Below are 22,500 nucleotides of genomic sequence, written 5' to 3' on the forward strand. Positions count from 1 at the left end.
GCGGGGACAAGTCATGGGGACAAGTCGCTCCAACAATTCTCCTAGTGTGACACAGTTAATTTTATGAAAATCATTGTCACTGCGGCAGAATTTTGTTGCCGCGATCAGTCGCACGAAATTCAAACCAGTTTGATATCGTGTGACTAATCGCAGCGACAAAATTAGCAAAAGCAGCGTTGTTGCACTGTGTGTACACAGGCACGGAGCGACTTGTAGCAGAGACCTGTCACTGCAACTTGTCGCCTAGTGTGTCCCAGCCTTAATAATTTCTTATGCAAGACTTGTGATTAGCTCGCAAGGTCTGGTTTCACGGGTACAATCAATCTAAAAATAACTCGGTCTGTAAAAATGCCATTCCACGAGAGTAATAAAGTTGTACTTCCCTATTCATTGTCTCCTGCCTGTCATTAATAATAATATTTCAAACTTAATTACCTGTACAAGGCGTAGTGATCCATTTCGGCTTGTCTCAAAAGTCTCCTTAGTGTATTCATATCATGATTAACCTAAAACAAACAAAACATACGATTATAATCTTGCTGAAGTTTGTTCAATGGTGCGGAATACATCCAAAGTCATGACTATACAGTCAGTGAGAGCAAAGGAAGTTTAAAATAAGAAGCACACCACCAAATTAAGGGATGGCGCAGTGGTGAGAGCACTCACCTGCCACCAATGTGCCCTAGGTTCGATTCAGGACCCGACGCCATATAAGTGGGTTGAGTTTGTGTTGGTTCTCTTCTCTGCTTCGAGGGGTTCCCTCCGGGTTCCATGGTTTTCTCCCCTCAGCAAAAACCAACATAAAGCTGATTCAAGCTGGCTGTAAGCTGTGCTCCAAGGTCACACATGAACTGTATAGCGGCTGCCAGAGGCGCCATTGTATGCTTTCGGTTCGACCTTGTTGAGCTGCGTCGTTGCTGTACTTGCGACAGCGATTAGCGGCGACAATTGACCTCTTTAGCTTGTACGTTTTGTTTTCCCATTTCAGACCATGTGATGTCCCCAAGGGAATTTTCCTTTTGTTTTTTTATCATTTATGCATAGATATGCACGTGCATAAGACGACATTTGAAAGAAACTGTTCCCTAGAGTAACATCACGTGGTCTGAAATGGGAAAACAAAACATGCAAGCTAAAGAGGTCAATTATTATTATTATTAGTTTACAGTGTACCCAATTAATGCTCCAGCGCTAAAACGACTAGACACTTAAATAAAGTTCCTTTCCTTTCCTACCCTAAGTTTGTAGTTCTCAATGACCTGACGAAGAAACACGGGATTGTCCACTTCACCACTCATCATAGTTTTGGTCCATTCTCGACAAAAACGGGTTGTGACTGAAAGATAAAGGCAAGAGAGGGTCAGAGGGGTATGGTATCTCACAGAGCAGCAATAAAAATTTCTAACTTGTCGTTTCGTGGCATACATGGTGTAAAGAACAGTCTCTTGCGAGCTATAACAAATGCAAGGAAAAGCAGAGAAACCATCCACTTTCCTTGACGTTTTGCTCAGTCCAGTTCCCAATGTTGCCTTGATCCATATTTTTGTAACCCTACTTTCTATGCAGATTACTGGTGGATATTTAATGCAGTGTTGGTACAGAGTTAATAGCACTTTTCTTCCACCATGTGTCTGGGTTTGATCATCTGTGTCATAATATAGGGGTTGCCTTCTCGACTGTGATTGGTTTTTCTCTGGCCGCTCTCAGCTTATCATCTCATAAAAACCCACCTACTTAGATCGGATTTAATTCGATTTGAATTGATTTGCAATCTCCTGAATTAGGACAGGACTTGTGCCCAGCTACATACCAGTGAGCCTGAGAGTTAAATAAAGTGTTTTAAAAAATAAATCCATCCACAGTGTTTAATCAATGGACAATCCAGAGTAAATCCATCAAGCAGATAAAGAGGGACTTAAACACAGACAAAGACATAAGCATGTCACAGATTTTAGCTTTATTTGTACATAGTTAAAACATAAACAGTTCTTTGTAATAGTAATTTTTAATTATTTTTTTCGTATATATTTTATTTTCACACGCGTTTTAACAAGTTTTTATCACTCCTAGATGTAGCGTGGGTAAATAAAGTATGGTATTGTATTGTAACTCAGTATTTTAAGTCTGGCAGTATCCGTTTTTTAAAACAATTTGAATGCCCTAGCTAATACCTTTATTACTGAGACTGCACACTATGCCATCGGTTTTTAAAACGATTTCCATGGGTATAATTGCGAAGCACTCGGCTAAATCTTCTGTGTTCTAGAAACAGAAAGAAAACTTTTAAATAGAAGTGTATGGAGTGAAGATTAAATTAGAACAAAAGAGGATTACAATGAACATTGAGAAAATTTTCCAACTCCAAGCAGAAAAAATAGCATGTTTTCTTTTGCAAAAATATTTGCAAGTTATATCCCCAGGATATGCGCAGGGTTTTTGTTTGAGGTAGGAGGCCCTACGATTTGTCTGGTTGTTTACCATTTTGTGTCTGGTACTTTGATGCTATAAATTGTCTAAATTTGTAGATTTGTTGACTTCTTTTTTTCCTTATTGGACTTGGGTATCTCAGGAAGCCATGGGCTGACAAAACACAAGACAATCGCATGCAAATAAATCCTTCATACTAGTTAACAAGAAGTCACATCGCCTCATTTTGCTTACCAAACAGAATAATCGATCTGTTGGAATTTCATTTTTCTCCAAACTCAGGTAAACAACAATATTTTACAGAGTTTTATTTATAGTATTAAGTGTATAGGGGACACAACCCTGTTAAATATACCCTTCTAGCTGGCGATTTACAAAGAATGGAGTTTGGATGCAAATCCAAGACCATAAATGACAACTCTACTGGGAAGTTTTGGCACAATTTGAACTTGAATTGTTTCCATGCAAATCTGGTGTCCTTCCCATCTCATATTCCTGAAGAAAATTAAACAGGAATGAATTGAAGCACCAAGACAAAGGAAAAAGGACATGAGATGTAGCTCCTACCTTTTTTGTGCCATTTAGGCTGTCCAATACATTTGCAGTGCTACAAGCATCAACAAACCTGAAATTATCAGAGGGGGTATTTCCTATTTATACAAAATAGTGTTATTATTCATAATTGTTTTAGTATAAATACACGGGTGATTATTTCAAAAAACATTTCAACGCAAAATCATCTTCACTTACAGTGGCAAAACGACGACTACAGGCATCCATTTTGTCCATCAAGGTGATTATCGGCTGATAATCCGAGATAGCGAGCCAATGAGAGCACGCGATTTTGTATAATCACCTGTGTATTTATACTAAACAATAATATTACATTCTATATTAATTAAGTCTACTACTAACATTTTAAAATCCTTTTGCATCCTTGTATCTTCATTATCTACTTGTAACTTTCCACCTAACAGACCCTGTGAAGTAAGATACAAATTATACAATGATCTGAGTGAACAACAAGGCTGCCACTGATAAAATCCCAGCTAGGGTAGTTTATAGCTATCTGGGCAAAGCTTTTTGAAATATGGTTAGGGATAGCTTTGGTTTCATGACAACTACAAAGTTTCCAAAATTATTTCAATAATATTATTTATTTAACCAATAATATTACTAACAATAATTATTAGAAGTGCTTCCTATGCTTCAAGCACCTTGTCTTTGCTCTGTTTTTTCGGAGCTATGGGTGGAGACCAAGAAAAAAACAGGTTCCTGATGGGTACTTGCATAGGCCATGCCCTGCGGCTTGACATGAAGTCGTAATGGCAAACATTAGCTTTCCAACTTCTGCGTCTTAAGCGGAGAGGTATGTTGTAAAGTTAGGGCAAGATAAGCAAGCACAAGGTTCATTATTCTTTCATGGATTATCTGGTCCTGTAATGCATTATTACTAGATCAATCTTTTTTGTAGTTTGATAACTTTAAGAATTCTCAATATATTGGTACACGATGAAGTTGAACATTTCCTAATCTGTTAGAAACCTGTTGCTGTTTTGTTTTCATGTGCTCTATCTTTTTAATGTGGCAAATCTGAATTATTTTTTGTATAAAAACTGTTGCAATTGGTCTCACCAATTGTATTATGCTGGCCAGATGTTCTTTTAACATGCTTGTGCATCGACATACAAATTTTACCTATAAAGACATAAATAGATGCATTATTCACTGCATATAATAAAATTATGTGGTTACTGGACAGGTATATAATAATAATTATTATTATAATGGTATAGAAACTGAATATTGCTCATTTAAAATGTAAAAGTGCTTACATTTTCATCATACCATTCTTCAAGATGCTTGAAGCTTTCCTGCACATCTTGTGATTCCTTGAACAAAAATAAAATGGAAAGTTAAGCAAAATTCTTCACTAAATTGAGCACAATATAGTGGATTAAGTGCTCATGGACTGCATCCCTCTGCTCTGGGTTTGAATCCCAGCAAATGCACTCCAAAGTTCAATCAGCCTTCCATTCATTTGAGATAAGTAAAAGGAGTATCAGTATTACAAGGGACATTAGTTGTGCATGCATGTGGATGGAGTGGCACCCACCCCTGCTGTAATTATGGTAGAAGCTACTGAAATAGGGTAGTCTAATGGACTGTGGCCAGCCTCTTGTCTTCAAGGGGTAAAAAGCAATCTTTCTCATGTTTGCAAAAAATACAGTCGACTCCCGAGAACTTGAACTCTTGCTAACTCGAACCTCGTGTTAACTTGAACCAATATTGATTTCCCCTGGATTTCTGTCACAAATCTACTGTAATTTTACCCTCGGAAACTTGCACCCTCGATAACTCGAACCTCCTGTTAACTCGAAGCGATTTTTTCGTTTCCCTTCAGGTCATTCTCTACAACTTTTTCCCTCCATAACCCCAACCATGTCTGTCAGTGTGTGACAAATCAAAACAAACAGTATAATTTTTTACCCTCCATAACCCCAACCACATCTGTCAGTATGTGATAAATCAAAACAAACAGTGTACTGCAGTTCAAAACACAGTGAAAACATTTAATTTATTTTGATGCAGCCCTGTAATCTTTGTCCTTTTTTTGCATTACACAAAACGTGTCAGTCCAGTTCAGGTTTAGTTGGTTTTGGGTACATTTAACTCGAACCTTTCTGAATTTCCCTTGAAGGTTTGAGTTATGAGGAGTCGACTGCATCAGTTCTGTGAGTCACTGGAACTTACACAATATCTGTCAATGCTTGGTAGAAGTCCTTTACTGTACTCATCTAATTCCTTCTGAAATCTAGCTTTGTTGTTATGGATTTTTATTAGAACAAGAATATGATAGACATATGGAATCCTAGCCTCCTTTGCAGCCATTTTTAGGCTGCGAAGCAGGCTAATGAAATCCGTCCACAGAGTTGAACTTTTACAATTACAGGGTCTGAGCAAACGTACGAAAAAAAAAAAAACCCATCAATACAAAACTGAAAGCAGTCTCTCAATATTATTAGTTTCTTCAATCCACCTCATAAATATTCATGTTATTTAAAACAGTTATACAATTTATACTTGCAATAAGTTCTTACAGGTGACACTATATGGTCTATAAGTATGAGGAAAGAGAGAACCATGTTCCAGAAAAATGACTGAACATACATGTACATCAAAGGATACAAGTCAAGTCCACTTTTTCCACCAGAAACAAGACAAATCACATAATCCTTAGAAAGGTAGCTTCCATATTCAAGAGAGTCCCTGTAATTCACAAAATCACAGATACCTGATTGATGCAATAACTGATCAAATGCAATCTGTAGAGTAATGACTTGTAGAATCAAATGTGAGATAGTTGATGAATGTGGATTCAAAATCAAAACAATTTTGATACAGTGAGGAGGAGGAGAAGGAAGAGAAAAACTCTTTGAGTAGCAGGGCTGTCAATATTATTTGAAAGTAGAAGGCTTATAATCAAAAGTGGATGGCCACGAAACTTGACTAAGGACGGAAAAACATTCTTTCTCGGACGTCATGTTTCATCAGATTAATTGCAAGAATGGGAACTATTCACAGGAACAACCAAGCGTGAGTAGTTTTGTCATGATTTAATGTTTGAAGAGTATGCCGTCAATTCCATTCAAAACAGGGAGAAGAATGTTTTAAGTTTCTTTGAGTTTCTTGACTGGTGGTAAAATGATGAAAAAGGAGCTGGCTGAAGAAGGCTTACTAGCCAGTGGTTTTGCCCGGCCACCGGCCCTTATTAACATCCCTGGAGCAGGGTAAAGAGCCAGCACAAACTCAGCCTATTTAATTTTGAGTTTTGAGAAAAATTGAGTCATTCCCTGCAGATGATGTCAATCATACACAAGGCATATTTTTTTGAATGTAATGTGACCAGCAATCAATCAAACCTTACATTTGTTGACTTTTGTTGTCTTCTTCGCCAGTCTCTTTTCCACCTCTAAGTAAACAGTAATAACAAATTGCTGATTGATCAGGAAAAAATTCCTCTAGGGTGCTGATATGTCCGCTGCCGCTATACAACGGTCCTCTGGTGAGTCGCTTAGCCATGAATGTCCTCAGTTCTGTTTCTTGCTCTCCAGATAAATTTGTACTCAAAAGGGACAGGCTACAATGACAAAACAATGTTTCTTTGATTTGTTTTTCTTCATAAAAATGTTGACTAGAAGGCCTTTTTTTCAAGAGTATTTCCAGTTAAAGCACATAAAGAGAAAATGGGAGAAGGGAGTTAGAAAAAAACATAAAACAGTTGCTTTAAAACAGGAATATTGCTGGACATAATTTAGGACAATGCCAACTATTGTTATTGCACATTATGTTCTATGCATCTCGAGACACTCGGGTTTTGGCATATCAATAAACCGCACAAAAATACCTTTAAATTAGTACTGCCACCATCCTTAACTGAATGAAATCACCAGAACAATAATTGAAATTTAACAATGAGATAATTTATTGTAGACCCTTTGTCAACAGTGGAATTGCAGTTTGCTAACAAGCTAGATAAAAAGCCATCCAGATATAACAGAGTAACAATCCAAACAAACGATGATTAAAAGGCCCAACTGACAGGAGCAAACGAAATGGCTGAATACAAATTATCGTAGAGTTAACTTCAGGAATTCTGAAGACAAATTCAGCCACTAGTCAAAATGAGATTTGGCGCAGTGGTGAGAGTACTTGCCTCCCGCCAATGTGGCCCGAGTTCGATTCCCATACTCGGTGTCATATATATGTGGGTTGAGTTTGTTGGTTCTCTACTCTGCACCGAGAGGGTTTTCTCCGGGTACTCCGGTTTCTCCTCTCCTGAAAAACCAACATTTGACTTGATTTACGTTAACTTGTTAATTTCAATTTACAGTGTCCCTGATTAGTGCTCTACAGCGCTAGAAGATTAGACACTTTATTTAAAATAAAGTTCCTTTCCTTTCCTTTTTTTTTAATGGTAAACCCATCTTGAAAACATGCAAATCCAGTGTCCCAACAACTGGGCCATGTCACGTCTTCAAAATTAATAGCACAACAAGTAGTTATTACCCTTTGACTCCTAAAGGGAAAACTACAGTCATCTGGAATTGTCAGGGTAAAATATTTGAGTAATAAGTACTCTTAGGAATAGACAGAGGAGATGGCTGGGGCACACATTAAAATATGGTGATCTACTAAGGGAGAATCGAAGGCAAGAGACACCCAGGGTGATGGATTGAATAGGGATGTTGGACTCAGTCAAAGACTATAGTAATTTTAAGAGGCGTGCTACAGCTATATATAGGACTGGACCTGCCTTCTAGCAAAGCACACTCACACACACTTGCAGGGAGGGAACGTGTTAACGTTTTTGAGTAGATATTCATGTGCGTGACTTTTTTATCCATTTTTTGGGTATTAACGAACAAGCATGCTACTGCACTGCATATCAACGTTGGCTCACGTTGGCAAACAAAATCAAGAATCTGATGGTGATACGGGTATCTCAAAGATCGATAGTAGGAAAGTAATGAAACATGTACATTTTACCTGAAATCGTTATTAGTTGTTGCCTCTTTCCGCAGAAAATCCGCCACAGAGTCCTCACCCGTCTCCTCTGATGCACCCTTACTTGACACTCCACCGTCAACTTTTTCATCGTCGTTTTGTTTCTTTTGCGTGTCTCCATTATTAGGCCTACAAAAACCGAAACATTAAACATAAACCAAAACATATCTTGAGATAAAACCGTAATATACCTGCGTGCTTTAAACTTGTAAAGCGCAAATCCATGGAAATCATCATTTGTTGACGATCTTGGTTTGTCAGCACTTGGCTGTTGTTGTTGTTCGACGTCCACCATGTTAAAAGTAAGGGCCCTATATGGGGGCCAGCATGACGTTCTTCCCTAGCCAAGCCTCAATTAGGATTGGGCACTAAGATTATAAAAAATGGCGGCTATGCGCGAAAAGTAAATTTTCTAAACTTTCCAACAAAATATTCCCTGATAAATGGCGAAAAGCAAGTATGAATATGTTAGGAAGTTTGAACAAAATGACCACTGCCTTCTAAATTGTTGGATCGTCATTCGGATCGATGGAAGAAACTTTCATAGGTAAACTTTCATGTAAAATTTTGGAAACCAAGCAAGTACGCATGCATTTAAAATTAATAAATTCCTTCTTGTAGTATTTCATTATATTCGATTTCAGGCTTTGAGCCCAGGAAACTTTACGCTGTGTACCTGAATTTAGAAAAGGAATGGTCTCTAGCTCTCTGTCTTTCTCAGATTCTCAGATGCGCATAATTTTGAGAAACCAAATGACCAAAGAGCCTTGCTGCTCATGAATAAATGTGCAGAAACCGTGATGAAGGAATTTACTGATGTAGTGATTGCTTATGGACAAAGTGATGAATTCAGGTGCTGTAACTTGATGAATACTTGAAATACTATTCCATTGTGTATATGCACATTTTTTCAAAACTGATTATCAGTTGTTTTTGTACGCTATTTACATTAAACTACTGACACTGTTTAATGCAGTACTTTCACTAGTAGTATCTGCACTGTTTGCAATATTTGGGTTAGTTCGCAACTAAGAAAAGAAGGAAAAAACTAGAAAACAAAGAACAAACTACTACTGCTACTACTACTACTACTACTACTACTACTACTACTACTATTGCTACTGCTACTGCTACTGCTACTGCTACTGCTACTGCTACTGCTACTGCTACTGCTACTGCTACTACTACTACTACCACTACTACTATGTGGGCAGCTACGGTTAGGGCTGTGGCTGCAGATACTGCTGCCCCTACAGCTTCATAACTCTTGTAGCAACTGGTTATGTGAGCAAACAAGTCATTGCAATGCACATGGGGTAAACTCATTGGTGACTTGTCAGTGGTAATAACAAAAGGGATTATAAAGGGATTTTAAAGATATAAAAATGGTATAATGCTTGGGAATGTTATTACTCTCATTTGAAAACCCTGTGAGTTCACTGGTCCCATGAAATGCATTATTTCTGGAGGGAAGCTCATGCCAGTTTTTGTGTGGGGGTATTAGAGGGAAGGATTAAATGGGTAAGGAGACAAATTAATGTATTAACAAGAGAAACCCAACATGATACGTTTTGTCTTTTAGTTTAGTTTTTAAAAGAAGCACATCGCAATTTAGTAGAAGAGCAAGGTAGGTTAAATAGTAACCCTTAAAAACAAAAATGCTTTCATTTTGAAAACTGGCATATCATTATGGCATTCAAGTATTTCCGTCATGATTTTTGAAGGTGTTACAATGTACGGTATTGTCAAAGCAGTGCACCGTAAACAAATCATGATGTTTGCATGGTGATTTCATGAAAGATCCACATCAGTCAAAAACACCACATTTACATGAACCAAAATGTTAGTTGCCTTGACAACCCTTGCTAAAAAAAAATGTTTAGAAGATTAACCTCTGAGCTTTTCATTCTTTGTACATTTTTTCCAGCAAGTTAGTGACTAATTTGGTGTCATTGTTCTCATCGTCTTACGTATTTTACTGGAGCCACTTCTTCATGTCTCAAGAACTTCTTTATCCACCCATGTTTGATGGGCGAGTTGTTTTGTATCCCGCAGAGAAAAATTTGAGAGACTACTTGAGCTGGAGACAAGCAGATTGTGAGTAAATGTAGCCAATGTTATTGAATTTAGCCATGAACATAGCATTGGAAGATTCTTGCCAAGAATTAATATTGATAGATTATTTTGTTGCCATTGTTATTCATATAACAAATTGTTTTCATCCAAACACATGCTTATCACTCAATTGCATATAATCATGTCAACTCTCCCAGATTATCTGGGAGTGTCCCAGTTAGTTCTTGCAATTTGATACTGGGTTGACCCAAATCCAAATTTTTTGTTGAAGTGGGGAGGTGGGAGGGGGAGGTAATTTAGGGGGTGTCAAGCCCTGCGTTGGGCTACCATCTCATCCAGGGGGGAGTAGAAATACTCCTACAGTGTAGTCGCTTCATGCTACAGAAACCGGGATAAGTTCCGGCCTAATGGGCCACTTGGCTCATAAGCAGACTCTACCCAAGTTCTGGTATGGTAGAATTTCTGGGTTGGTGGGTGGGTCGATGACAGGGAGGCTTGATGCAAAGAAAAAATCTCTAGATTTAGATCTCCAGTAGTTGACATTTCTGCCATTGTGTTGACTAGAAACAATTTTTGAATTTCAAGCAAGAGCTCAGTGTTACAAATTTGTTTACATTCACATCTCTCTCCCTCTCTGAGTTCTGGAGAAGAGAGTAATTGTACAAGAAATGGCACTTCTGAGGTTCGTCCTTCAGGTGTAAAACAATTCTCTTGTATAACAAGTATAGCCAAAAACACAAGTCAACATTTGAAAATTGCCTGGAGAATCAAGAAATTGATGGATCAATATTAATTATTATTTTTGATCAGTCACTTGGTCGCTCTATCCTTCAATTAGTAAAGTATTTCACCATGTTTTATCAACACTGTTGAGGTCGACTTGCATCTTAATAGAAGCCATTTTAGAGATCAAATTTATTTTTCAGGTCATATTAACAATCTTTACAACACATGCTTTTGGTGCTTGGTACAGCAAGGTGGCCTGACAGCAGGCCAAGCTGAAGACAGATTAAATGTAAGTATTAGGAATAACTCAAGAAAGAAGATTATTGGATCAGGGCACAATGCCCTTGCTGTTGTGCTGCACTGTGTTAATCTTGGATTTTGAGTTGCTGTGTAAATAAAATTACAATTGTAGTAGTGGAGGAACGAAGTGGTGAAGGGGCAAAGCAGCTGGGAGGGAGTGGGTCCATTCTGAAAGTAACTGACAGTCATGGGAAATTCCCATCCCCTTTGTGCTAACTTCGTTTGATCTGACCCATTCCCTTCAGCTTTGTTGACTCAGTGTAATATACCCAAAAACAAGTAATCATGTTGCCGGATCTTAATTACATGTATGTAGGCAAGAATAATATTGCCACAAGTCAAGGGAAGTTTGCAGTCTGCTAGAAATGGAAAGATGTGAAAATGGAAATTGTTTGTGTCAGATGCACCCTTTCATACAATACTGTGAATTGTTTTGTCAAGATTCAACCCTTCCTTCCCTGGATCCTTCTGATGTTATTATGTATCCAGTCAATGACATCTGTATTTTTTAGGGAACAGTGTCCGGTGACAAGAATGAGATACTCTTCTCTGAATTTAACATAAATTACAACAACCTTCCTCAAATATATCGCAAAGGATCCGTACTCATCTGGGAGAAGGTAAGAAAAGAATGTGTTGTGGTAGCTTACACTCAGCGCTGTATGACTGATACTACTGAGAAAGGAAATCCTGTAATCAAAGCTTAGGATTTGGGGTCTCACAAAATTTTGGCAAAACTGTCTGAACTGAGATTTAGACATTGTTATAAATCCAGTAGCCATTTAAAAAGGAACTTAATGTTGTCCATTCTTGTGCAAAATGGTTCTAAAGTCCCTTGTTGAAATTATTTTTCGAAATGTTGCACAATACAACGATTGACAACAACGCATATAATTCATTTATTTCTCCTTTACAAAAAAAGTTTTAGGGTGGTTTAGTGTGACTCAAAAACAGATTTGTTTTTCAGAATTTTAGTTTTCATATGAATCAGCACATCAACCTTCACTGATGGTTAGGTTTCTTATCCTTCTTGTTGAAAAATTCTTTAGGACTGTGCCTACTAATTCAAAGGTATTTTTGCCCTGGTTTATGATCATGCGGGAAATGTAGATCTTAACAAGCGTTATTGAAATCCAAAAAGCAAATTGGGGGTAACCACACATTTTTAAAAGATAATTGATGAATAATTGATTGATAATTGAAGCTTAATTATCTGTCAAGAATGCATGGTTACCCCCAATTTTCTTTTTGGATACCGAGTACTTACTAAGATCTAGTTTCTCCAGATAGTTTCAAACCACGCAAAAATATCACTGTATTTAGTAAGCATCACTGATAGGAAGCTGAGTACCTCGAGATGTGCAGAACGTATGCGCAATAACAACAGTGGGCACCGTCCTTAAATACTGTTACTACTTCATTCCTATCTTTATAGATCAGTGACACAAGCGAGTCTGGTCAAGCTGACAATGTTCAAAAAGCCAGGAGACAAGTTGCAGTACACCACACCGACATTATAGGCGACATGTTTTGGAATGAACATGTAGATATTCTTGACAGTTAACACACATTTGGGGAAATGCATGTTGGAGGAAACCAATAGCTGAGAGTTTGAGAATAAATGAGCTTTTGCTAGTACCACAGGAGCTCCCTACAGACCTCAATACACAATATTGAAGCTGCATTGTTTAGGTCAAGGTCAACATTTGAATTACATGAGGATTATCAGTTGACACAACCTGTGTATTGCTTTTTTACAACGATATTCCCTTCATAAACACTCAGTTGATGTCCATGTAATATTCTGATACAGGATGGTATCTAAATATGAAGGTGAAAGCTGCACTGACATAACCTTCCATAAGTTTTCTTCTCCAAAATAGAATTACGGTAATTTGCAGTGAATGACTTGTATTGTTGTGATGTGCATTTTATTCTTGTGAAACAACAACACTGACATAACCAGGGTGTTTCAATTTTGTGTTTCATCAACAAAACTTATGCATAATTTACATGTGGACGCGCTGTAATGAAAAAGAAGAAAGCTCACCAAACTCTGCACTGCTTGCAATGTTTTTTTGTTTCAAACAAATTTTGAACAACTAACACAAAATCAGTACTGATGTAAATCTATTATAGTGATATACAATATTAAAATAATAATGACATTATTTTCAGCTTTATTTCCACTCTCTTGAGATCTGTTTAGATGAGAGGCAATCTTGCCAACCCCTTTCCCCATCAGATCTGAATATACCTAACCACTCTAATTTCAAACCAGAGGGGCAGCAAATGGTTCCTTAATGAAATGGCTTTACAAAAATATAGAACACTAATCATACAATGTCATACAATTGAAATAAGAAAAGGATCACATTTTCCATCAACGGACAAATTATTGTGTCAGAAATGCAAAGAAACTTCCTTTTTGTCTGACAGAGAAACTGGCAAAAAAAAAACGTTTTATATATTGCTTGGTTGTGACACCACTAGTACTGACTCCATTATAATGAAATACTTTCAACTACAATGTAAGTCAAAAACCTTGTGAATCCTTTAGCATTTAGGCTTCAATCACATGCAATATAATTTACCAACTTTTGTTTGTAATTTAATTGACCTGTGTTACTGATGTACATTATTCATTCCCGTTATGATAGTATCTTGGAGTCTATAAAGAACTTTTTTTACTGTTGTAGCAATCCAATGACTTTTGCTCTTTGGATGTGCCCAGAGTTCTGAATGCCGAATTAATAAACATAATTTATGATGGCAGTGAACAAACAATTTTCTGACTGCTTAATTCAGTGTAACACTCAAGCTTGCACCATCTCTGCTTCTCTCCTTGTTTCTTTTGCTTTCGGTGCCCTCTTCTCCCCTGTTTTGCAGAAATTTTATAGCATTAGGCTTGAGGTAAATGTGTAATCAAGACAGTAACAAAAACACAAACAAGGAATTTGTTGGAATGTGACAGCTTTGCTACTTTTTTTCATTATCGCACTTTGTAAGTAAGGTTGTATAGTATTAAAGGTTTGGAATGAGAAAATGCTGCACAGTTGCACTTCCTATGCTCTGCTGCACACTTGTTGCTAAATTAAGTGAACAATGGATTGCTCTGTAGTCGATCTTAAAATTGTGTGCCTACCAGGTTCATTTGTGGGTACTTCTGGTAATTCTGTTGGAAATTCTTGGTCATCTTCTGCTATAGACTACCAAAAAAAAAATAATAATAATACGTGAGAATCATAAGAACTAATAATATACATGTATCATATGTATATCGATTTGTCTCTCCATCCACTCCACTATATCAAATGATTCTCACTTAAACCAATTCACACTGTGAAGATTATTATTTGGGGCAAATATATTGAGTAGAAACAAAAAGAAAAGTGGGGTATAAAATGTGTAGATGTATGTTGTTTGTATAACAAGCGAGAAGAAGACGATGAGTTAATGAAAACAAAAAAAGCACTTCAAGCAACTGTTTCCTCAAAGAAAATTAAAGACAAAGACATTTGTGTCAGTGGATGCTCACAGGGCTCTGTAATCATTTGATCAATAAAAACGTCTGTCGCATCCATAGTATTTTATAAGATGTTGTTTGTCTGACAGCAGATCAAGCTGAAGACAGATTAAATGTAAGCATTTGGAGTATCTCAAGAAAGAAGATTATTGGATCAGGGCACAGTACTGTCCTTGCTGGTGTGCTGCAGGCTTCAATCGTGGATTTTGAGTTGCTGTGTAAATGAAACTAGTAAGGGAGAAACAGAGTGGTGAAGGAGCAAGCAGCTGGGTAGTGGTACCATTTGGAAAGTAACTGGCAGTCATGCTCCAAGAAGCTGGGGAAAATTTCCACCCCCTTTGTGCTAACTTTGTTTCATCTGACCCATTCTCGTCAGCATGGCAGACTCAGTGTAATGTCTCCAAAGACAAATAATAGGGGTCACCATGGCGAATGGCACCTCCAAAATCTTACCCTCAGGGAAACTTTTCATCTGATCTCGAAATCTCGACAGCCTTTGGAAAGAGTGTCAAAGTCTCGTTCATATTGCATTTATTTCAGTTTCAAGTCTTGCATGTTTTGGTCTCTATCTCAGATTCGCAAATAAGGGTCTCAGTGTCTTGGCGAGTCTTGGATTTTACCATTTGTCATCCCTAATAATAATCTCCCGAATTTTACATGTATGTAGGCAGGAATAATACTGCCACAAGTCAAGGGAAGTTTGCAGTTTGCTAGAAATGCAAAGAAGTGAAAATGGAAATTCTATTTTATAAAGATGTTCTTTGTCTTTAATACTTCTATTGCCATTAAAATCTGTTTTATGAGGTTCTATCCGTGCACTGGAGGCTCAGTTGGTTGAGCACTGGGCTGTCATGGGGGAGATCGTGAGTTCAACTCTGGCCGGACCAACACTCAGGGTCTTTAAATAACTGAGGAGAAAGTGCTGCCTTTGAAACTAAATCTCCACATGATTAGACTTTCAAGTCTTCTCGGATAAGGACAATAAGTCGGAGATACCACACACTATTTGAAAAGAGTAGGGCACAGAGTTCCCGTGTTGTGGTCTGACCTTTCCAGCATGTGGTCGGCTTGGCAGGATTAGCTTGAAGGACTTCTGTGTGAATGAGACCACAATAGCCCTTTTCACAGGTAGTTTTTCTCATTTCCATTACAATGTAATCTAACGTGGGTGCGAGGCAGTTTCGGGTTAAAACAACAAAATAGCCTGAAATTGCCTCTCATACATGCCAGATTACATTGTAATGCAAATGAGAAAAACTAACCGTGAAAAGGGCTATTGTGTCTAACAGCCAGAAGTCAGGCTACTTAGCCAACTGCTGGAGCCTCACTCACTCATTCACTCACTCACTCACTCTTTCACTCTGTGTCAGTTTTGCTATGCCTGTTGATTGCTATCTTGGATTATCAGTTACCCTTGGTTGGCTTCAAACAAAGGCAGAGCATTGGATAGTGTGTATTCATGTTTAATGATTGCTTTGTAGAAAGAGAGAGCAACCTTAGTCATTTCTTCCAGCTCTTCTAACACAGCATCTTCATCTTCCTGGGTCAAACTTCCACTCAAAAGTTCATCAATTTCCTGTTGAAAACAACAATACTTAAACTAATTTCTTAAAAAAAATGAGCCTCCAGGAAGCTACAATAATAACAGCAGCTTTATTCATTCAGTTCAATAAAGGGGAAGGACACCAGAGGTTGATAACCACTAAGCCGACCTGACTACCCCCTACATGGAACATGTGAGATGCTGGATTGCCAAGGAGTAGTCCACAGGACGAAGCTGTTTCCTGTCCATGACTGAATGTTAATGAATGACATTTACTATTTTCCAACAGGCCTACCTGTCACATATTGGTCAAATGTTGGCCACCAGTCTAGCAAAAGGTGCTGAGGGTTGACCGAGACACAACCTTTAATCAGATTGACTATTTGCGCAATTGGTAAAGGTGACTGAACAAGCAGAAGTCAGGTTGTGGTTGCTAGCGAAATGTATGTTAGTGCTTTTCAAGGTTCTTGTTCACACACCCTTAAAACAATGAGGCATACCACATACAGGCCCTCTTTTCATGACCTGACCTTTCTGTGCCACATACGCTTATTGCTGTTGATGGATCATTAACAGTAATAAATGACCTGACTAAGCTTGTGTATATTTGATGTGTATGAAGTTGCCAACTCACCCAGTCCTCGTATGTTAAACTCAAAGGTGGAAAGTGCCGTCATCCAAGACCATGGATGGGAATATAATATTAATATTATAGTGACAGAAAAAATTGTCATTTTCTCTTTTCTCTTTGAGATGATCTTTGACTGATGAATGAAGCATGCTTTATAAACCCACCCTTTGGTACTCAATGCCTTCTTTTGTCTCATCCATTATCTTTTCTACATCCTCAATTGACATTATCTAAAGAAAATACAAATGCAAATCATTACGTATACATACACACTCCTTAACAGTGGTGATGTTGTCTAATCTCTCTTGTTCTCCATAAAAGCAGGAGTTTTATTAGAAGCCAGGAACCGGGTACTAAATTTTTGTAGCACCTGTCTACGCTGAGTACAGTACCCCCCTTTGCTCAAAGGAGGTCTGAAGATCAAAAGCCAGACTATACATAGGGGTACCCGCTTATACTCTATCACAAGGTCCCTTCTACTTTAAAACTTAATGAAACCCCTGTAAAAGGGATTCATATTAAGGCTTACATCACACTACCTAAGATTAAAACTAAAACAGCCCAGGCCCTGAAGGTATTCCTGAAAGACTAAGTTTTGCTTTTGTGCTCAGGCCTATCAGAGTGGATCTGTATAATGTAACACTCTGTTCCTTCCCATCCTGCTGAAATTGGTAATTGTGTGGCCCCTCCCCAAGTGGTCTCCCCTAATGAAGACAGTAGATGAAATCAGCTCAATCAGCTTAGCATGCTATAGCTCGTAAAACGTTTAAAGGGGCTCACACTTAGCAGAATCTTGCCTACCATCCTCTAGAAGATCTTGACAAGTTGCAGATGCATGGCAGTAGTGTGCAGATTTGCTGAGCAAGCCCCTAATTATATCTTTTACATCTAGACTTAGAGTTTCTTGACAATGGACACTGCTCTTAACACCTATTTTTTGCTAATTTCCATAAATCCATGGATGTACTCTTGATTAGGCCGCATATTGTTTGCTACAATGGTAAAATTTATTATTTTTGTCAACCTGGGACCTGCATGCTAAGTTTCTCATTAACTTGAGGGTGCCTACAAAATGGAAACCTCAGACCTAAGACCCACAGCTTAACACCTATTTAAAAACCAACTAAGACAAACTACAAAGGAAAGAGTAGCTGAGTGGGGTCTTTGTTTTGCAGAAATGAAATTCTCCCAAGGAACTTGCATTCTATTTTAAACAGATGACACCCAGTAGAGTTAATGCGTGTGTAAGAACAATATCATGTTATACAACTTGATAAAAGAGTTATATAAAGATTTCGCCAAACCTAAAAGTGAAATTCCCAGGCTATTAATTGATATTCTTACAATAATTTAACCTGGCTTGAGCCTGTGATCCAATCGAAACCCAGTACCTTGTCAGCAGTAAAATTAAAAAAAATAAAAACAGCTGACCTTGATGAGCTCTAAACTTACAGTGCTGGAAATAACAGTAGGTCATCGGACATTGTCCGACCAAATTTTGAAAATGTCTGGCCAATTTCACATTATGATCGGACACATCTCGAGTCTTCTTCAAGGTGTTATCAGTCAATACATTATTTCCGGGCCAATTTGTCAGATGTCCGACCAAAAGGAAGATTTGAAAGGACATATGTACTCTGAATAAAGAAAAATTATTTCCAGCACTGAACTTAAGCCTGTGATATAGTCATGTGATATTGGTCACATTGGCATTCATGGAGAGGTGGGTGTACGTATGGCCGTATGGCCGAACAGTAACCAAAACCAAATTTTCTCGCTCAGATGGGTTAACATATTTTCTTACCCATGGAGCTGCTCTGCTAAAACAATTTATTATACATCAGACTCACTATGAAAAATCTGATTGGTCGAGAGCATTCAATCAATTCACAATAGCTTGAGAACTTGACATGATAAATGTAATATCTGCTGCAGATATTACATTTATCATGTGAAGTTCAACGTCTGCCTGGTTACTAAGCCCCTTGGAGTGTTCTCCTCAGAAACAAAATGGCTGAACACTTCGCTTTTGTTTCTGAGGATGAATTATGTGAAAATGTATAATAAAACAATTATTGAATTCGGTTTTCGCATGATATCATGAATTATCAAAACCTCGTGTCTGTGTTATCTGCCTCAGCTGAACCTCATCCAATAATTGTTTAATAATGACTGTTGACTTTCTTCATTACAATAACTCCATGCCACTCTCTATTACTACATAGGGAACCATTATAATGGAGATGTCCAGTCTTTTAAATTACTTGCGGCTTACTTGAGTGATGACCTTTTGTGAAAAGTGCATTGCAGATAATGACTTCCTTACATGAAGTACCCATTGCAATTTTTTCTGTCTTACATGAGGTACCCAACAGGAACTTATTATTCAATCACGTAAGACAGTCACAAAATTCAATCAGTACTTCTTGTAATGGGCAATGAAATTTCAACAGGTACTTCATATGAGTTGGTCATGAAAAATCAATAGACACCAGTCATGGACTATTTACCTCATGCATTTTTTTCAATGCTTCGTTTCCTTGCTTAAGTCCATCAGCAACTTTAAGTTGGATTTGGGCAAATTCTACATCTTGAACCTGTTGTAGCAAAAGCGATATAGTTGTATGTAATGGGACATTTTTTAAAGCATGTGTACTACGGCCATCCCTTTTTTTTCCGTTTACCGTCAAATGCGTTTCCCGATATTGGGTCCGTCGGTTGGATTACAAAAAAACAAATTAAACAAAAAAAAAAATCACAAGATGAAGAAGTCTCGGAAAAGGATGCCTGGTACTCCAGCATCATTGCTTTGGAGCCTAGAAACAACAACAACATGAACCCAAAATCAATATGGCGGAAAAGTCGGTGGATGTCATTGTCTAAGTTGGCAATAAGGATGACGACAAAAGTTAATATTTACATATTTGGATGAACAAAATGCACAATATTCTGTAAAAATGTTCCTGTTCTTGTTCCTGTTTTTTCTATGTTGTTACAATGCTCATTTTGTCAGATTCAAAGAACTGTTTAAACGGGGACATAGTTTTTTGATGCTGTTAGCTTAACCCTTTAAGCCCCGAGGGGTTCCCCATTGACGAGTAAAATCGTCTGGCGTTAGACAGAGTAAAATCTATAAGTGCCATTTGGCACCCTCGGGGCTGAAAGGGTTAAAGTGAAAATTGGTTTAACTACGTTATCACTTTTTTTTTTTGAAAATGCCAAAACTTGGGTCGGTTGGACAACAGTAAATGAGAAAAAAAGAGGGGATGGCCTTTTGGCTAACAGTTTATTGTACATACTTATTTGTAGTGCTGCCACTTAAATTCTAATTATAATAATAACAGTTTATTTGTCAATGAGCTCTAATTCAATTATCACCTCAATCCTGATTTCAGGATAAGAAAATGTTTCTGCGCAGCTCTCATACTTATAAAAGTTGCAATCCACTATGCATATAATAGAGTCAATAGTGCAGTATTGTCAAACGCTGACGAGGATGTTGAGAATCATGTGATGATGATGACTATGCATGACTTACATGTATCTTTATAAAGTTTTAAAACACTCCTCGTTAGTATTCTTTATATAAAGAATACTAATAAGGCATAGCTTGTTTTTCTTGTATGCTAATATTCACCTCTAACAATTTGAACCATTGGTTTGAGTCCAGAGGCACTCGTTGTGGAATGTTTTTTAAGCCGTTCAAAAAACTCGCAGCACATGTTTTATCGGGTCTAAAAACACTTGGCTACGCCACGTGTTTTCAAACCCTGATAAAACATTGCTGCTCGTTTTTTAAACATTACATTAAAATAACTGAAGTATGTATATCTACTTGGCCTTGCTAATAAGTAAATTTTATTGTCTGAGAAAAGTCTATGAATTATTTCATAAATTTAAGTCCTAATAAATACAAACCATTTTTTCTAGGTTTTCTAACTGGTTATCTGTTCTTTCCAGGGTCTGTTCTTGGTATCTTTTCTTCTTGAGCAGTAATTTTGCTTTACTAGTGGATGTAAAAGAAATATATTTATCTTCTGCTAAAAAATGATTCCACAGTTTACGCAAAACAAATGAAAAACCACAATAGCTGACACTACTACTACGTTCATGTGATAATTTGTGCTACAATGCAGCATGCATTGCTTCTGTCAAGTTGTACATGCACAGTGTCACAGAATCTTTTGCCTTTAGTACAATGATGCAAATCAAAGTAATGACACTCTCCTCTGACAGCAGGATGCTTACTCCATTACAACCATCCCCTCCCGACATGAGTCACGATACCCACTTGTCCTCCTTGGTGGAGATTGCGACCATGATTATGAAGCAAGATTTCTTTTCCCAGGACTAAAAATGTTTTGTCCTCATAAAAATAAAAATTATTTCAGGTGATAACTACATATTTTATAGTATGCATAAACAACAGGTTTGAATGAACCACAGCCGGAATTCTGTATCTCACTTTTTCTTTCCTTCCTGCAACAGCTTTTTTGCCAACTGTCGCTCCTTTTCAAGATTAAGCTGTATCTGAGGCAAAGAAAAATAATCAAAACTTAATTTTATCACAGAAGATGATAGCACAAAATCTTTCCACCTACGCACACATGTCAAAGGAAGAAACACCATTAGACTTGAGATTTGAACTCTCATTACAACAGATTCACACTTTTGTTTTTAAATTTCCCACCTTTTTCTGGTACTGTTTCAGTTTATCCCTCTGCTGTTTCAAGGCCTAAAGATAACATAGCAAAGATTGTTTAAAAGATGAGTATACGATGAAAAGTATTTCGATCTGAACCATGCACCTCACTGGCCAGTTTTGTTTCCCTCCTTTTGGAGAAACTTGGCTTTTCAGACTTTCTTGGTCGTTTTTCAGCTTTGTGGAACCAGGTATTGAATCCTGGAACAATTAACATAATTACAAACACACATTCACAAAAGTACACTCAGTGAATTCCAGTTGTTTACATGACAAAGAAATTTCTTATTTCCTAACACACTCTAAGTACTGCACAGATATAGGCAGTGGCGATTTTGCACATAGTGCAGTGTATCCAGGCAGGTACAAAATTAAACACAGGTCACTGCAGGTCACGAGTCACAGGTCATTGTTTTACAGAAACAACCCAAACCATTTACGGCTAAACTTCAGAATACCCGGCCACGATTGCGTGACATGGAATTAGCTTAGAAGAAAAGTATCCTAAAACATTCATAACAGCTAACCTTTGGCCTAATTAGGCCTAAAGAAAAGTTTTTAGGCTTAAGGTTAGCTATTATGAATGTTTAGGATGCGTCTTCTAAGGTTTTCTTCTAATTAGGCTTAAGGTTAGCTTTAATGAATGTTTAGGACTCTTTCTGTATTGGTAAAACAATGTCCTGTGACTTGTGATCTGTGACCCGTGTTTTGTATGATGTACCTGAGTGAGCTGGTCATCTAGTTCTTCTCCGATCCCGTGTTATCAGCGATCTAATGTGCATATATTAGATTTGACTTGAAGTCTCCCTATTTAGTGCTCGGCTAACTTTTCTACTGATTAGTAACGTAATTTTAAAAAATCATACCAAAACTGCTTTGTCTTGTTCAGTTATTTTAGGCCTTTCTGGTTCTTTCTTCCTGCTAAAAAGAGAGCCCATACTGTCCAAGTGCGGATCAGGTGTGCTGAGCCCCAAAGCTTAATTTTTTGTGAATCCCCTGCA

At 37.6% G+C, this 22,500-nt stretch overlaps 3 protein-coding genes across 6 annotated transcripts in view; 1 reads left to right on the forward strand and 2 right to left on the reverse strand.

Annotated features, from left to right (window-relative positions):
• LOC137971066 (protein Njmu-R1-like) overlaps positions 1 to 8,315 on the reverse strand; it is a 15,041-nt gene extending 6,726 nt beyond the window's left edge. Inside the window, exons 1-12 of the mRNA XM_068817793.1 lie at positions 8,187 to 8,315; positions 7,978 to 8,124; positions 6,356 to 6,568; positions 5,617 to 5,697; positions 5,182 to 5,242; positions 4,263 to 4,319; positions 4,063 to 4,125; positions 3,343 to 3,407; positions 2,995 to 3,052; positions 2,172 to 2,262; positions 1,236 to 1,336; positions 436 to 506 (exon numbers count right to left, since the gene is read on the reverse strand). Coding sequence (XP_068673894.1) covers positions 436 to 506; positions 1,236 to 1,336; positions 2,172 to 2,262; positions 2,995 to 3,052; positions 3,343 to 3,407; positions 4,063 to 4,125; positions 4,263 to 4,319; positions 5,182 to 5,242; positions 5,617 to 5,697; positions 6,356 to 6,568; positions 7,978 to 8,124; positions 8,187 to 8,290 — 1,112 coding nt within the window. The 5' untranslated portion in view covers positions 8,291 to 8,315. The remainder of the gene's footprint in view (positions 1 to 435; positions 507 to 1,235; positions 1,337 to 2,171; positions 2,263 to 2,994; positions 3,053 to 3,342; positions 3,408 to 4,062; positions 4,126 to 4,262; positions 4,320 to 5,181; positions 5,243 to 5,616; positions 5,698 to 6,355; positions 6,569 to 7,977; positions 8,125 to 8,186) is intronic.
• A 43-nt stretch (positions 8,316 to 8,358) lies between these two features.
• LOC137970064 (probable tRNA(His) guanylyltransferase) lies at positions 8,359 to 13,076 on the forward strand. 4 transcript variants are annotated; one of them, XM_068816526.1, is made up of 7 exons: positions 8,359 to 8,542; positions 8,717 to 8,848; positions 9,578 to 9,622; positions 9,923 to 10,092; positions 10,998 to 11,086; positions 11,610 to 11,717; positions 12,533 to 13,076. In XM_068816526.1, exons 1-7 carry the CDS (start codon positions 8,439 to 8,441, stop codon positions 12,659 to 12,661), a joined length of 777 nt encoding a protein of 258 aa, XP_068672627.1. In that variant the 5' UTR covers positions 8,359 to 8,438; the 3' UTR covers positions 12,662 to 13,076. The 4 variants fall into 4 exon arrangements, with proteins under 4 accessions (XP_068672627.1, XP_068672628.1, XP_068672630.1 ...); XM_068816529.1 differs by having other exon boundaries at positions 8,375 to 8,542; positions 8,640 to 8,848; XM_068816528.1 differs by having other exon boundaries at positions 8,410 to 8,542; positions 8,617 to 8,848.
• A 184-nt stretch (positions 13,077 to 13,260) lies between these two features.
• The window catches only part of LOC137970065 (charged multivesicular body protein 6-A-like), a 9,328-nt gene continuing 88 nt past the window's right edge, over positions 13,261 to 22,500 (reverse strand). Inside the window, exons 1-9 of the mRNA XM_068816530.1 lie at positions 22,366 to 22,500; positions 21,488 to 21,532; positions 21,263 to 21,327; positions 20,716 to 20,803; positions 19,308 to 19,394; positions 16,962 to 17,027; positions 16,119 to 16,199; positions 14,243 to 14,306; positions 13,261 to 13,975 (exon numbers count right to left, since the gene is read on the reverse strand). The exon at positions 22,366 to 22,500 is cut by the window's right edge and continues 88 nt beyond it. Coding sequence (XP_068672631.1) covers positions 13,914 to 13,975; positions 14,243 to 14,306; positions 16,119 to 16,199; positions 16,962 to 17,027; positions 19,308 to 19,394; positions 20,716 to 20,803; positions 21,263 to 21,327; positions 21,488 to 21,532; positions 22,366 to 22,437 — 630 coding nt within the window. The 5' untranslated portion in view covers positions 22,438 to 22,500 and the 3' untranslated portion in view covers positions 13,261 to 13,913. The remainder of the gene's footprint in view (positions 13,976 to 14,242; positions 14,307 to 16,118; positions 16,200 to 16,961; positions 17,028 to 19,307; positions 19,395 to 20,715; positions 20,804 to 21,262; positions 21,328 to 21,487; positions 21,533 to 22,365) is intronic.

Source organism: Montipora foliosa, chromosome 9 (genome assembly GCF_036669935.1).
Source record: "Montipora foliosa isolate CH-2021 chromosome 9, ASM3666993v2, whole genome shotgun sequence".
NCBI lineage: Eukaryota > Metazoa > Cnidaria > Anthozoa > Scleractinia > Acroporidae > Montipora > Montipora foliosa.

Excerpts from the sequence above, each read along its gene's own strand:
- LOC137970064 (XM_068816526.1), top strand. The coding sequence starts at position 8,439 with ATGGCGAAAAGCAAGTATGAATATGTTAGGAAGTTTGAACAAAATGAC. Across the intron at positions 8,849-9,577 it reads GGACAAAGTGATGAATTCAG|TTTAGTTTTTAAAAGAAGCA; the intron begins GTGCTGTAACTT and ends TTTGTCTTTTAG. Across the intron at positions 10,093-10,997 it reads GAGCTGGAGACAAGCAGATT|GTCATATTAACAATCTTTAC; the intron begins GTGAGTAAATGT and ends TTTATTTTTCAG.